This window comes from Mauremys reevesii, linkage group 16 (genome assembly GCF_016161935.1).
Source record: "Mauremys reevesii isolate NIE-2019 linkage group 16, ASM1616193v1, whole genome shotgun sequence".
Classification (NCBI taxonomy): domain Eukaryota; kingdom Metazoa; phylum Chordata; order Testudines; family Geoemydidae; genus Mauremys; species Mauremys reevesii.
The window spans coordinates 7,745,176-7,760,155 of NC_052638.1; the positions used below are offsets into that span (position 1 = coordinate 7,745,176).

Here is a 14,980-nt window from a genome sequence, read left to right on the forward strand (position 1 = left end):
TAAATAAAGTTTTAAAAATGTTTAAGAAGCTTCATTTAAAATGCAGAGCCCTCCGGACTGGTGGCCAGGACCCAGGCACTGTGAGTGCCACTGAAAATCAGCTCGCGTGCTGCCTTCAGCACATGTACCATAGGTTGCCTACCCCTGGGTTAGACAAATACCTGTCATGGATGGTCTAAAGGTATACTTGATCCTGCCTCAGCATGGGGAGACAATGACCCCTCGAGGTCCCTTCCAGATCTACGTTTCTATGATTCTCTGACTGTAATCCCATGAGACTGAATTTACTTTAGTTGTCACACTTGACCGTGTACAGTTATGCAATAGCAACACGGACAGGGTTGAATCCGTACTAAGGATCCTACAGGTGAAAAAAAAGGGCTGTCACCTGACACCCGGCTTTTATTTTACATTAGTAAATTCTCTGATGGTTTTTCTGCAGCTTGCCAGAGCGAGTAGGTTCAGCAACAAGCCAGAACAGTTTGGCAATCAATGACCGGCTGCAGGAGCTGGTGAGGCTCTTTAAAGACAGGACTGAGAAAGTGAAAGAGAAACTGATTGACCCAGATACCACCTCTGATGATGAGACTCCTGTGGCATGTGAGTTACAGCTGGGTTTGGGACCTCTCGGTAGACCGGGAATGCTGAGCAAGAGGCAGAAGTTCCTGAGACGGAGAAACTGGTTTTGTAAAGCCCAAGCAATAAAAATGACGATATGGGATTGTAACCTGGAAACTTGGCAACTTACCTGTCTTCCATTAATAGATACAGGGTACATAAAAGGAGACAGAATTGTTGAGTAGAAGTGTGTGGATATCAATAGCCCCCTTAGAGCAGTGTTCAAGTCTATCGTAAGAGCCTCGCTGAAATGATTGGTGGTTTCGGTCTAGTTCCCTATGCAAAAAAAAGCACATTGCAAACAAAGAAAAAACACCGCTCCAGATGATGTGGCATAATTAGCAATTGTTACCCAATAAAAAGGGGGGGAGGATGGTCTTCTGTTTAAGGCAAAGGGCTAGAATTAAAGAGAGCTGGGTTCTATTCCTTACTCTGCTTGTGTGACCTTGGGCAATTCAGGTTAATCTCTTTGTTCCTCAGTTGTTTCATCTGTAAAATGGAGTAAAAATACTTCCATACCGCAACAGAGTGTTGTGAGGATAAATATACCAATAGTTTGCCGGTGCTTTGAAATTTAAAGCTGTATAAGTGCGGAATATAATATTATGATTATGAAAGACACAGGAATAAGTAAGCTGGCATGAAGGCTGAGCTGCTTCTTTGGCCTGGACTACACCGGGGAGAACTGATCTAAGTTACACAACTCAGCTATGTGTATGATGTAGCTGAAGTCAACGTACTTAGATCGACTTACTGTGGTGTCTTCACTGCAGTGAGTTGACTGCTGCCGCTCCCTCGTCGACTCCACCCGCGGTTCTCGTGGTGCTGGAGTACAGGAGTCGATGGGAGAGGGCTCGGGGCTCGATTTATCATGTCTAGACTGGACGCGATAAATCGATCCCTGCTGGATCGATCGCTGCCCGCTGATCCGGCAGGTAGTGTAGACGTACCCTTAGTCTTTGAGAGAGGCTGGTCTGCAAAGAGAACGTGAAAGTCATCAACATTAACAAAACTCTAGCTAGGAATGCAGACTGGCCTTTCGTGAAGAGGCCATTTAATAAGAGAGAAGTTTAAAGACCAGGGACAAACATGAGAACTTCAGCCTGTCAGAGAAGTTTGTGCTGCTTTCAATAATTCTATAAATTTTCATAGCCCCCAAGAAAACCTGTCCAGAACCACCGCCGCCACCAGAAGAAAAAGAGACAGAAGCTGAAGTGGAGGAACATTACTGTGAGATGCTCTGCTGCAAATTCAGATGCCGCCCCTGGCTAAGCCATGTGAAAAAGTACCGGTTCCCAAGCAGCATCGACCCGCTCACCAGTAAGTAATTGAAAAGTACTATTGGTTGAGATAATGCTGCTGCTCCATTTATGAGAAAGGGAAGATAAAAGTAGAGCCGGCATGGAAAGAAAGCAGGAGAGGAGGAGAAAGAAATGGGAGAGTTGGGAGTGTGGTAAGGACACCAGGGAAGGAAGAAAGGAATGATTTAGAGCCTGTCTGATTGAATTTTTTTCATTTGGAAGAGCAGAAGGAAGTGATAAATTCCATAGGAATCATAGCTAGCCTCAGTTGTTGCCCCAAAGCTGGTGAGGGTGGCAATGCACCAGTGGTTTTTGGCCATTTTATCTGACAGACTTTGTCAGACTGCTCTGAAAATCTCCTGAAAACCCAGTTCCTTCCCCACCAGCTACTCACTCTTCTTAACCACCTGGCTCATTTCTAAGAGTCACCTCTCTCCAAAAGCCAGAAGTGGCTCTATCCTGGAAGCAGAGCAAAGGCAGTCTGATATAAGTGCTTGGAATGTAGGAAGTTTTGTTCCCTTTAATTTTTAGTACTTCATTCATTCATTCATCCTTACAGTCAACCCTATGGATAATATGCGGCTATTCTCTGTCAACTGCTCACTAATTTTGACCTGTGCTTCCCTCTGCCTAGATTTGATGTATGTGCTGTGGCTGTTCTTTGTTGTTCTGGCCTGGAATTGGAACTGCTGGCTGATTCCAGTACGCTGGGCCTTTCCGTACCAAATGCCTGAAAACCTCCATTGGTGGCTACTTGTAGACTATCTCTGCGACCTCATCTACTTGCTGGACATCACTGTCTTTCAGGTCCGCCTGCAGTTTGTCCAAGGAGGAGACATAATTGTAAGTGGCGGTTAGTAGCAGTTCCCTCACAAGGCAAAATTTCAAACGGGGCTTTGGCTTGCTTTGGGTACCTCCTGCTGTAATCCTTGAAGTCCATAGAAAAGTTTTTGGGCAAACGTTGGAAGATAAGAGCATATAGCAAAAAGGCAGCTCTCCCACTGCATCCCTTATTTACTTCGTGGGCCCTGAGTGAATTTTTTTTACCCACAGAGCACATCGTGAAATGTTCACTGTGCAGAGGAGAAGCTATGTAAGAGGCTTTTGGCACGACAGTTTACTCAGCTTCACATTCTCCTTAGGACACTAAATGAGGTTGTTCCTCAACACCCCCCTCCTCCTTTTATCAAGCCACATCTCCTTGTTTTCCTTATACAGGAGATCTACCATGTTAACTGTGGCAAGGTCATGGCAGTATCTATCCTATGGTGGGGAGAAGATGTCATTTCCCTCCACCCCTCTTTCCCATCCCAATCCCTTCCCCACATAATTAGGACTCTTCTGCTCCCCTCGGCTATATAATAGGAAGGAAGTATATGGTGATGCTGTGTAGGTGCCTCCTCTCTGCCTTTTCACTCAGGTGCAGGCCAACCAGTGATGATGTTTCCCTCTGTTTCCCTCTTTTTCCTGTTCTCGTCTAGACTGATAAAAAGGCCATGCGACAGAACTACCTGAAATCCCGACGCTTCAAGGTCTGACACACCGTGTTTGATTTTTACACATATTTATTATTATTTAAAGGACACATTGCAATCCTATTTTGAAATCCATATCCTCTTGTTATTAGTCACACCTCTGAATATTAGGACCGGAATAAAATATGTGTGATAATTATCTTGACAGATGTAGCTCAGGTTTAGGATGGCCCTGTCTGGGAATGAAAGGAATGGAAAGGGGGCTGGCTGTATGTCTGGACAAGGGCTAGCCATATATAACTGGGGATTGCACTTTGATAGGTAAGTGCCAAAGGCAGCAGTAGCCTCCTCAGAGAGGGCTAGGAAGAGGAGAGCTCGCTGAAGCAAGAGAACGTGCTGCACACAGTTAAGGGTGGTGGAGGTCCTGTTTCAAGGTTGGCTTCCTCAGCTCCCCAGTTGTTATGTGTACAAATGTATGGAAGTTTGTGCACAATCAGGTCCGCAGAACATGAGTTTTATTTCCATTGACTTACCCTACTACCCACCCTCTCCGATCCCCGCTACTGATTTCAATGGAAATTGCTTCCTAGTGAATGAGGTCAGAGTTGGGTCCCGAATACCCTTTCCCTAGAAGCAAAAGAGCCCCATGATGGTTTCAATTTACCACCGTGTTTTCTGTTGTGGTCTCTCATGTGAGTTTTAGATGGACGTGTTGTGCCTTCTTCCCCTGGATTTCTTTTACTTCAAAGTTGGCGTCAATTCTCTCTTGCGGTTGCCTCGCTGTTTAAAGGTAAGTCAGGAGGTTACAAGAACAAGGGGGCACACTGCATTTTTAGTTAATGTCACAGAATCACGTACTGTTTTTGAGGCGCTATTCCTGTCTGCAGAAGTAGATTAATTGTAGATGACAGTACAATTGCCTGGGGGCAGGGAGGGGAAGAGGTTTGTCCTTGTAGCGGGGAGGCTACCCGCTCCTGCCCTTTGGGGCTTTAAAACAGCCCTGGGAAGGGGCTTTTTGGCTGGGCTGATTGGGGAAGTGGCTGCAGCTGGAGGCCACGCCCCAAACTGAGCCACAGCTGGCCTTATAAGAAGGCAGGGAAGCCAGACAGTCTCTCTCTGGCAATAGAGAGAGATGGGCCTGGCTGCTTAGAGCTGAGGACTGAGTGGCAGCAGGCAGGGCTGAGGAGCCGGGAGCTCCAAGAGAGAAGCCCCCAGGCTGGCCTAAACAGTGGCCCAAGGGGGGGGGGGCAGAGAGAGCAGCAGGGGTAGGACAAAGCAGCAGGTCCAAACCCTCCTTGCCAGGATGAGTTGGCTGAGACTGCAGTGCCCCCCTGCCCCAGAGGGTGGGGACAGAGACAGACAGTAGCCAGGAGGCAGGCAGGTAGAGGGAGGAGAGGGGGGTCCTGAGAGAGAAAGAGAGGAGAAGAGAGAAAAGGGTGCTGCTGGGGGCAGCACCCCATGTAGAAGGGCATCGGGTCAGGGAGGGACACGGGGCCTACGAACAGGTGGATCACTGGCCTGCAGAGGAGCAACCAGCAGGAGGCGCCGCAGGGGTGAGTCGACCCGTTTACAGTCCTTTTGAAGGTATTACTAAAAGTTGCCATACATTTTAGTTGTCATTAGGAGCATCATCATTTCTTTTATTTGTGTGGGGTGGGGGGTGAATGGGAGGGGAGGGAAGACTGCAAGAGCACATACTAAGGGTCTGATCCTGTGTCTATTGAAGATAATGGACCACTGATTCCAATGATAACAGGAGTGAGTTCCATATCATATGATTATAAAGTTTCCACATGGCTGTAATGGGATCTGATGTAAGCAGGGAACAACTCTCCTGTGAGAGATTTTGAAGCAATTAAGGTTTTAAACGAAAGTACAATAATGTTTTAAAAATTTGAGGACAGCTGAAAGAGTGCATATGAAAGCTACTTTCAGCTAGAAGATTAGACAACTCAGTGGGCTATGGATTCACTAGATCAGGGGTCGGCAACCTCTGGCATGCGGCTCGCCAGGGTAAGCACCCTGGTGGGCTGGGCCAGTTTGCTTACCTGCTGCGTCGTCAGGTTCGGCCGACCGTGGCTCCCACTGGCTGCGGTTCACCGTCTCAGGCCAATGGGGGTGGCAGGGAAGCCGTGGTCAGCACATCCCTCAGCCCGCACCGCTTCCTGCAGCCCCCATTGGCCTGGGACAGCGAACCACGATCATTGGGAGTTGCGATCAGCCGAACCTGCCAACGCGGCAGGTAAACAAACTGGCCCAGCCCGCCAGTGTGTTTACCCTGGCGAGCCGCATGCCAGAGGTTGCTGACCCCTGCACTAGATCAAATCTAAGCCACATTAGTAGGAAGTGAAAGTCGTTACCACCTATTTTGTGGCATATGTGAAATGAATCACTAGTCTCAGGATGGTCCCTAATGGACTGGCAGTAATCTGCAGGATTAGGAGAAAGGCCAAGATTTGAAAGGTTCATGGAAGATTTGAGTCTCCAAGGCTGTCAATCCAGCACCTTCCCCCAACTCTAAAACACACTTAAAATACTGAATAAAATAAAAAAGATCAGTGATCATTAAAAGAAGCATTGGAATCTCTCATCTTGCGCCTTTTGTAGTTTTTAATACAGAACTGCTGTAGGAGTACAATTGAAAGGAAAATGAGATATATTTTTTGGAGGATGCCTGGAGGTGAAACATAGTTTTGCTAGTTAAAGAAGTAATTCTCAACCTGGGGTAAGCGTACACCTGGGGGTACACAGTGATCTTCCAGGAGGTACATCAACTCATCTAGACACATGCCTAGTTTTACAACAGGCTACATAAAAAGCACTAGCGCAAGTCAGTCAAACCAAAATTTCATAGAGACAGTGCATTGTTTATACTGCTCTATAGTCCATACACTGGAATGTAAGTACAATAGTTATATTCCAATTGATTTATTTTATAATTATATGGTAAAAATGAGAAATGTAGCAATTTTTCAGTACTACTGTGGCTGTGACACCTTTGTATTATTATGTCTTGATTTTGTAAGCAAGTCGTTTTTAAGTGAGGTGAAATTTGGGGATAGGCAAGACAGATCAGACTGCTGAAAGGGGGACAGTCATCTGGAAAGGTTGAGAGCCCCTGAACTAAAGGATTCTCATCAATGTCTATTGAAAACTAGTTACCAGCTGTGATTGATGGGAAGCTAATGCACATTGTATCATTCTCTTTAACAGTACATGGCCTTCTTTGAGTTTAACAACCGGCTTGAAGCTATCCTGAGCAAGGCATATGTTTACAGGTGAGACAAACCCCTGATACACATCTTTATATTTTTGTAGGAAGATATTTTTGGGACTATTCTTTTATTGGAGGCAGAAGAGGTGCAATTTGGTGGAGATGCAGCAATCTCCAGCTAAACATAGTTCCTCTTTGTTCCCCATATGTGATTAAATCATAGTCATTCTAGACAGAGAAAATTCTTCCTCCTTATTGACTGCCACAATCGCAGTGACTTCTGCTGAGGCTGGAAATGTCTCCTGGGAGGCTGACAACACTAATAGCGCATCATGAGGTGACTGGCAGACACACACCGGAATCAAACATCACCTTAGGGCCTCTGCAGCCCAAAGCGTGTTACTTTTCCAGCGCTCCCTAGCCAAGAAGCAAGCGACTCATTTTCAGTCATTCTCAACTCTGTCTTCTGCATTGCAGCACATGGCACTGCTTCCAGGATATGTCGCAGATCCACAATATGAAAGATGACTGTAGAAAAATGATCTATATTAATAATAGCCTTTAGTCATTAACCTCTTCCCAGTTGCAGCTCCATGTGATAAATGCTATCAACATTATTTGCAATGATCTCTTTGTTCCCAAAGCAACTGGGGGCAGAAGTGGTGGGGATAAACAGTGTAAAGCAGCAGATAAAAATATACTTTCCCCTACATTTTCCGAGTTGTGCAGAGCTTTAGCTGTATGACTGGCGGGGAATCCCTTGGAATAATTAGAGTCAAATGTTCCGAAGCACTCCTCTTCTCTTCCTCACAGGACTATAAATCTCAGAGCTTGCCCTGTGTTTCCATGAATTATTTTTCCCTTTTAACAAAGATATTTTTGGGGATTTGAAGGTGTTTTTCATGATCGGGCACCTTGTAATCTCCTCTTTCATTGTTGCCTTTCTTTGCAGAGTGATAAGGACCACAGCCTATTTACTCTTCAGCTTACACGTGAACTCATGCCTGTATTACTGGGCATCATCGTACCAGGGACTGGGTTCTACCATCTGGGTCTATGACGGGAAGGGAAACAGGTACTAAGTACGCGTGCCTTCAGTTTTCAAATAGGCCAATGCAGCAGAATAGGGGAGATAAAGAGACAGTCAGGATGCACCCAAGTCTAAATTAACACAGCACTTTTGACATACGAGTCCACCTTTTAGTCAAAAGCCTAACATTTCCAGTACAGTATCAGTGCTATTTTATTTATATAGCCAGGGCTGGGAGCGCTGCCTATTATTAAGGTTGCCTGACACATCCCATTATAACACCCTCCATTGCTTATAACTTTGGTAAACTTTAACCATTTAGGTTGAAATTTGACATGCCGTGTGCAGGGGCAGCTGTAGACATTTTGCTGCCCCAAGCACGGCGGCACGCCGCGAGGGGGCGCTCTGCTGGTTGCTGGTCCCGCAGCTCTGGTGGACCTCCCACAGGTGTGCCGCCCAAGGCTGCCTGCCTGCAGCCCTCCTGGCGACCGGTAGAGCGCCCCTCGTGGCATGCCGCCCCAAGCAAGCGCTTGGCTTGCTGGGGCCTGGAGCCGCCCCTGGCCGTGTGTCTGCCTGAGTCTGAATGATTATCATGATTATTATTCTGTTACGTTTCTGCCAAAATGGTCCAGCCATTACTAAGAACTAGACTAGGGGGGAAAAGACATTGTTTTGCCATTTAAAAAAATTCTGGAGACTTTTTCTCTAAGAAGCTCTAGTGTTTTCTACTGTCCCCTAAATTTCTGTGTCTCTGTAGGTTTTCCAGGAACATTTGCATTTAAAGGAGAGGAGAGGCTTTCATCCCCTTAGTTTTCCCCTTTTCACCACATAACCGTTCTCTCTGTAGTTTCCAAGTGCTGCTCTGTGTCAGAGCAGTTCTAATGGTATAAAGCAGATACTGACTTTTCAGGTGAAGGAAACTGTTTGAAAAGTTGTTGGTTTCCCCTTTATAGTTATATCCGCTGCTATTACTGGGCTGTCAAGACTCTAATTACTATTGGGGGACTGCCTGACCCTCAAACTCTGTTTGAGATACTCTTCCAGCTTCTGAACTACTTCACAGGGGTCTTTGCTTTCTCTGTCATGATCGGCCAGGTAAGTGAATAATCAATCTATCTTCCCTTCTGTATGATGCAGATTCACAGTGCTTGTTATTTTTAAGGTCACCTCTCTGAAATCATGTTTCAGTTTCCCAAAAAGTACCCGCTGGGCTTTCTAACTTCATACATTGAAAAATCCCAATAGCATCACTGTTCATTCTGACATTATTTTAAGGTTTGTTTTACTAATATGGAGGGGCTCCTGACCTGCTGCATGCCAATGGTTTTATAAGTCCGAGGATGCAGATCCTCTGTCTTGATGCACAATGTATGTTCAGTCCAAGAAGGTAGTTGTTAATAGACTTTTGGATACTTAACAACTATAAGGAAAGATGAATAAACTATTTCCTTTAATTTTGTTCTCTGCCCTCCTCCAACTCAGATGAGAGATGTAGTTGGCGCTGCTACAGCAGGACAAACTTATTATCGGAATTGCATGGACAGTACCATTAAATACATGAATTTCTACAAAATCCCCAGATCCGTTCAGAATCGGGTCAAAACATGGTATGAATACACTTGGCATTCACAAGGCATGTTAGGTAAGAATTAGCTGTATTTAGGGTTACTGTCTTTATTAAGACTTTAAGTTCATGTCTTTCTGATATTTTTACCTTGGCCTATGAACATCAGTGGAAGCTGGCAGCTTGCAACATTTTGTGAACTGGTTATCAGCGTCAATTGCAGATGGTCTAGAGTGGTGTTTCTCAAATGTGGCTGCATGCGGCCACCAAGGGCTTTTCTTGCAGCCACAGCCTCCTGGGCAGTGATTGGGCCGCCCAGAGGGGTTGGGCCATGACCCCCTCTGGAAGCACAAATGCTGGAGGAGCAGACAGCTGGTGTGAGTTCTTCACCTTCCCACCGGTGGTGGAGCTCAGGCTTCTGGCTTTAGTGCTGAGGTGGCAGGAGGTAGGCTCTAGCCATATAGCAGCAGGCTCTGGACATGGGCTCTGGCTGTGTGGTGGCAGGTTCCGGCCACGGGCTCCGCCCCACAGCCGCAGGGCCCGGCAGGCTCTATCCCCCGGTCCCTCACCCATCCACCCTATCACCCTTGGCCCCCACTGCCTCCCTACCCTCCCATCCGACCAAGGCGTAATTTGTCCCCTGGCTTGCCAGGCCTGAGTAAGTCTGCTGTGAAAAGTGATATTTGTATGTTTGTTAATATCATATTTCACTGCCTCCAAGCTAGCTAGCAAGTCTGCTGCTGTGAAAAGTGATATTAACAGACATACAAATTTCACAGAAGCAGATTTACTTGCTAGCAAGTCTAAAAAAAACCCAAAACCAAAAAAGCAAAAGAACAATAACAAAAGACAAGAACGTGCAAAGCACCTTATTTGTGTTTCTCTTCTGTTTAGGTCCAATAAAGACTAGACACAACTGTCCATTATTTTTATTACTGAATCTGCAAAAAACCCTACATAAATAAATTACTATGATTTGGACATGTATATGTGCATATTTATTTGTTTTTCCTAAAGTTAAATATTGTAGGAAAAAGTGTCATAGTGGCCACCAGCAAGAGTTGGTTGCCTCACTCTGAGGCCACCAACAATTTGTTGTGAGAACCCCGGTCTAGAGCAAGAGATATGTGTCATTCTGTCTAGTCTCCCTCCTCCACAGTTAATTGCACTGAGATTTTCCAATTCAACCCAAAGGGGCACTGCTGAGTTTTGGAAAGTCACTACAGTCATTTTGCAAGGCCAGCGGCAGCACAGCATTAGGACACTAACCCTAAGGATTTTGTGGGATTTTTTTTTTCCTTTCTCATTTTACTTATTTCCCTATATTTCTTCCTTGTTTTACCCTATTTCTATACTGTCCACTACACTAGTACCAGGATTCTAATTCCTAGCCTGTTAGTGAACTAGCATGATCATACAACAGCACATTCCAAGATTGCAACTCCCAGTCTATAGATGAAGTTAGTTGAATTGAGATTGTTGGCCAAATCACAACCCTCTGTGTAGGAAAAACCTGCCATTCCTGCTAACTCATCCCATTGTGGAAAAGCACGATCTGCACTGACTTGTTACCGAGCTCCATATTGGAAAGCTGGGTACATTTCTGTAAGTAGCCAGTTCTTTGTTTTGTTTCCCCTTTTAACAGACGAATCGGAGCTGATGGTGCAGCTGCCAGACAAGATGAGGCTGGATATTGCTATTGATGTGAACTACGACATAGTCAGCAAGGTGGCGCTCTTTCAGGTACTGTCTACCTTCTTAAATCGTCCGTTTCTTGACTCCTGAGAGGCTCCTACAAATTAAGTAATTCCACTTCCTCTTTTGGGTTCAGGGCTGTGACCGGCAGATGATTTTCGACATGTTGAAGAGGCTCCGATCTGTTGTTTACTTACCTAATGATTATGTGTGTAAGAAGGTAACAAGCATTTTCTTTACATAAATTCTCTTTAGAGACTTGGAATAAAGTGATGCTCTATATGCAGTGGGGAAGAGCAGGGCCAGAAGTGGAAGCTCGTTGCTGGAATGATATGGATTTCGTTGACCAGTGTGTTTGGCAAGGAGATACACCAGGCTAACTGAGAGATGGGACCATATTGTGGTTGACACTACAGCCACCCAGAAGCATCAAGGGATTATAAAGGTCTCCTGGGGAATTCCTCTGGCACAGAAGTAACTTAATGGGGGGAGGGATAGCTCAGTGGTTTGAGCATTGGCCAGTTAAACCCAGGGTTGTGAGTTCAATCCTTGAGGGGGCCACTTAGGGATCTGGGGTAAAATCAGTACTTGGTCCTGCTAGTGAAGGCAGGGGGCTGGACTCAATGACCTTTCAGGGTCCCTTCCAGCTCTGTGAGGATAGGCGTATCTCCTTATATTATCAGGCTGGCTTATGCAGCTTTTCATTACCCTCCTGTGCAGCCTCTGGAGCAGGTGTATACTGAGAGTGTGGATGGAGCGCAAAGTGTTCCAGCTATTCCGAGCTGTAGAGCAGCCCACAGGCAGTCATACAGGGCTGCTGTAAAGTAAGGCAGCCTCTCGGTTATGCCGGGAGCCAGAACAGTATAGCCCCCTTTGGCCACTCCTGTGTTTCACCTCCCGTGCTGCACTTCCTGAGAGCTACCTGAAGCCATGAGAAGAGCCACTGACACACCAGGAACTGATTAAGTTGTGCAAGAGCGATTCAAAGCAAAAATGTGCTCTGTGTCACTATCATATTGTGCAAAGAGTGACCTCTGCTGATTTAAATGTGCACGGCACTAACACCAATTGGAAAAAATACAGGAGGAAAGCAGCTGTGAGTGCTCATTAAACAATAACCACTGAGAATAAGCAGGATAAAACAACAACAGAAGGGAAGAATATTTAGAAAACGTGTTGAGAAGCATTTGTTTAAAAAAAAAAAAGATGATCAAACCTATTCCCGTTTTGGAACCTCCAGCATTCATGAGCGGCAAGTGGAAAGCTAGGAAAATATCTTTATGAGACATAAAACAACATCAGTGAAGTAATTAAATAGTTTAAGTTGGAGCATCAGGGTCTCTGTACATTTTCCATACTTTTTCTTCCCCTCTTTCTGGGTTCCAGCAGGATGACCAGTGCACACCCTACAAGTTGTTCTAATCTTTGTTTCAGGGGGAAATTGGTCGAGAGATGTACATTATACAAGCTGGACAGGTGCAGGTGGTTGGAGGACCTGATGGCAAAACTGTGCTTGTGACACTGAAAGCTGGATCTGTGTTTGGAGAAATAAGGTCAGAGAGAGGATCGGTGGGGAATTGGGAGAATAAAGTGTAAGATTAAGACTAAGATTAGAAGGAAGTTGGGGAAATAAGGCAGAAGTGGAGAAAAATAAAAATTTGGAAATCAGATCTGGAAATGAGGATCCATTGTTAGGACCTGTTTGCTTGTTATAATTAAAAGAGGCCACAATTTAACACTGAGATCTGTTAACACAAATAAATTCCACTTTTTAATTTTAAACTTTCGAACTGTCATTGTCTCCCTGACTCCATTCTATGTAAGTCTGCATGGTATGAACTGACTTGGTTGTCTAGTGATAGTTGCAAAGGCAACTCTCTTGGGGAAGAGAAAAAGGGAAAAAAAGGGAATGCCATATATTGGTCATCAACAATCATCCTGGCTGATTAAACAGCATTTACAGGAGTCCTCTGCTGTGCTTCTCAGCTGAAAAGATGGCTGACCACAATATGGTCAGAAATAGATAAAAACGGGGTTACCACAGGCCTGCAACAAGGATATTCAGGGTCCCCCTGGATAAAAACAAATCACTCAATAAGAAATCACAATTACAAATCACAAATCACTCAATAAGAAATCACAATTACAAATCACAAATCACTCAATAAGAAATCATTGCAAGCTTCCTGTTCTAGGCCATTTGCCCTGTGCTGATATGGCTTCAGGTAGGGAATCTATGTGAGTGAGAATGGGTGAAATCAAAGCACAGTGAAAATAACTCATCGTTATCAGGGTGAGAACATATTTATAATGAGCTAGGCTGGCTGTTCAGGTCCTCCGACCCCAAAGTAGAAACAAGAGCTTGAGATACAAACATGAAAACAAAATATTATCGTTTAAAAAGATCTATGCATCGTTACTGGCCATGATCTACATACTCTGCAGTGGTAATAAAGAAGGGTGGAACTAAAATGCTGAACTGGTTATCCTACATAAAGTTGGTTACTATGGTAGTATGTAAACGACAGTCACTACTATTGTTAATATCCAACACTTGTGCATAGCTGCCCAGAGTACAGAAGTGGTTTGTAACACGCTGGTGGTGGGTACTTTTCTGTCTGTATTAAGCTAGTTTTAAAGAGCAATATTATAAAATAACTACAATGAAATCATTTTTATGTAGTGACTTTCATACCAGTGTATCACCAAAACATTTAAAATGTTAGATGCGTAAAATGTCACGGTTGGCAAAAGTTGAGCTCCAAGTACACCGGTGACACGACTCCTGCAGCAAACTCTGCGATCAAACCATGTAAAATCTCAGATTTTAAATGGTAAAAACTGAACTGGCCCTACCTACAATAGTTTTAACCTCTCTTGGTTTTTTAATTAGCTTGTTGGCAGTGGGAGGTGGAAATCGTCGCACAGCAAATGTTGTGGCTCATGGATTTACTAACCTTTTCATCTTGGAGAAGAAGGACTTGAATGAAATTTTGGTGCATTATCCAGAATCTCAGAAGCTGCTGCGTAAGAAGGCTAGGTGAGTGACAGGATGTTCGTAAATGTCATTTATCATAAACATGCAGATATAGTGCAATTTTCAAACTCTGAAAGAACAGGTGATCTTTGGGATTGCACCCTGGAGAAATTACACCCAAAGCATTAAGGGAAAATGTTCAGTGCTAAGCACACCAGACTGTACATAGATCTTCTTTTTGAGGTTCAGTTACATCAGTTCTCATAAATGAAGCAGACTTGAGCCTGATCAGGACTTGGCTAGAGATGAAAAACGTAGGTGCTACAGGAATGGTTGATGTTTCAGCAGACGGTGCCCTTCCCTTTGAGCTAGCATTGGTGCCGTTGGAATTGGTGTTCTGCAGATGGGATGTTAAACTGAAGTCCTAATAATTTGTGGTCATTTTCAAACTTCCATGGCACTTTTCACAAGAAAATGTAATTTATCTGCCTTGATCAAATTGCAATGTAAGGGCCAAACTGTGACACTGGCTGAAGCAGAAACTTTAGGAATCACTTTGCTCTCCTGCATATACAACCCAAATCACAAGTAGCAACACAGAGGGTGAGCAGCCCCTACTTCCTGTTTCACACGTATGATACTGGCAGGGCCGGCTCTAGGCACCAGCGCTCCAAGCATGTGCTTGGGGCGGCACTTTCCAAGGGGCGACACTCCGGCTCCTTTTTTTTTGCTTGGGGCGCAAAAAGCCGGGAGCCGCCCCTGAGCGGAGGTGAGCTGCGGCGGTGGGGGGCGCAGGAAGGGCCGCAGGAAGTAACCGGGGGGGGCAGAGGAACCGCTCCCCCCCCAGCTCACCTCCGCTCCACTGCCGCCTGCTCCCCCGAGCGTGCCGCTGCTCTGCTTCTCCCCCGTCCCTCCCAGGCTTGCTGCGTGAATCAGCTGTTTTGCGGCAAGCCTGGGAGGGAGGGGGGAGAAGCGGAGTGGCGGCAGCGCGCTCAGGGGAGCAGGCGGAGCAGAGGTGAGCTGCGGCGGTGGGGGTAGAGTGACCAGATGTCCTGATTTTATAGGGACAGTCCCGATTTTTGGGCCTTTTTCTTATATAGGTTCCT

General features: G+C 45.4%; 1 protein-coding gene across 1 annotated transcript in view; it reads left to right on the plus strand.

Annotated features, from left to right (window-relative positions):
• The window catches only part of LOC120384656 (cyclic nucleotide-gated cation channel beta-1-like), a 43,123-nt gene that overhangs the window by 16,923 nt on the left and 11,220 nt on the right, over window positions 1-14,980 (plus strand). The window contains exons 3-15 of the mRNA XM_039503637.1: window positions 443-593; window positions 1,779-1,938; window positions 2,554-2,762; window positions 3,401-3,451; window positions 4,098-4,184; window positions 6,608-6,672; window positions 7,561-7,683; window positions 8,592-8,733; window positions 9,121-9,280; window positions 10,848-10,945; window positions 11,034-11,117; window positions 12,332-12,450; window positions 13,791-13,937. Of these exons, the coding sequence (XP_039359571.1) occupies window positions 443-593; window positions 1,779-1,938; window positions 2,554-2,762; window positions 3,401-3,451; window positions 4,098-4,184; window positions 6,608-6,672; window positions 7,561-7,683; window positions 8,592-8,733; window positions 9,121-9,280; window positions 10,848-10,945; window positions 11,034-11,117; window positions 12,332-12,450; window positions 13,791-13,937 (1,596 nt within the window). The remainder of the gene's footprint in view (window positions 1-442; window positions 594-1,778; window positions 1,939-2,553; window positions 2,763-3,400; window positions 3,452-4,097; window positions 4,185-6,607; window positions 6,673-7,560; window positions 7,684-8,591; window positions 8,734-9,120; window positions 9,281-10,847; window positions 10,946-11,033; window positions 11,118-12,331; window positions 12,451-13,790; window positions 13,938-14,980) is intronic.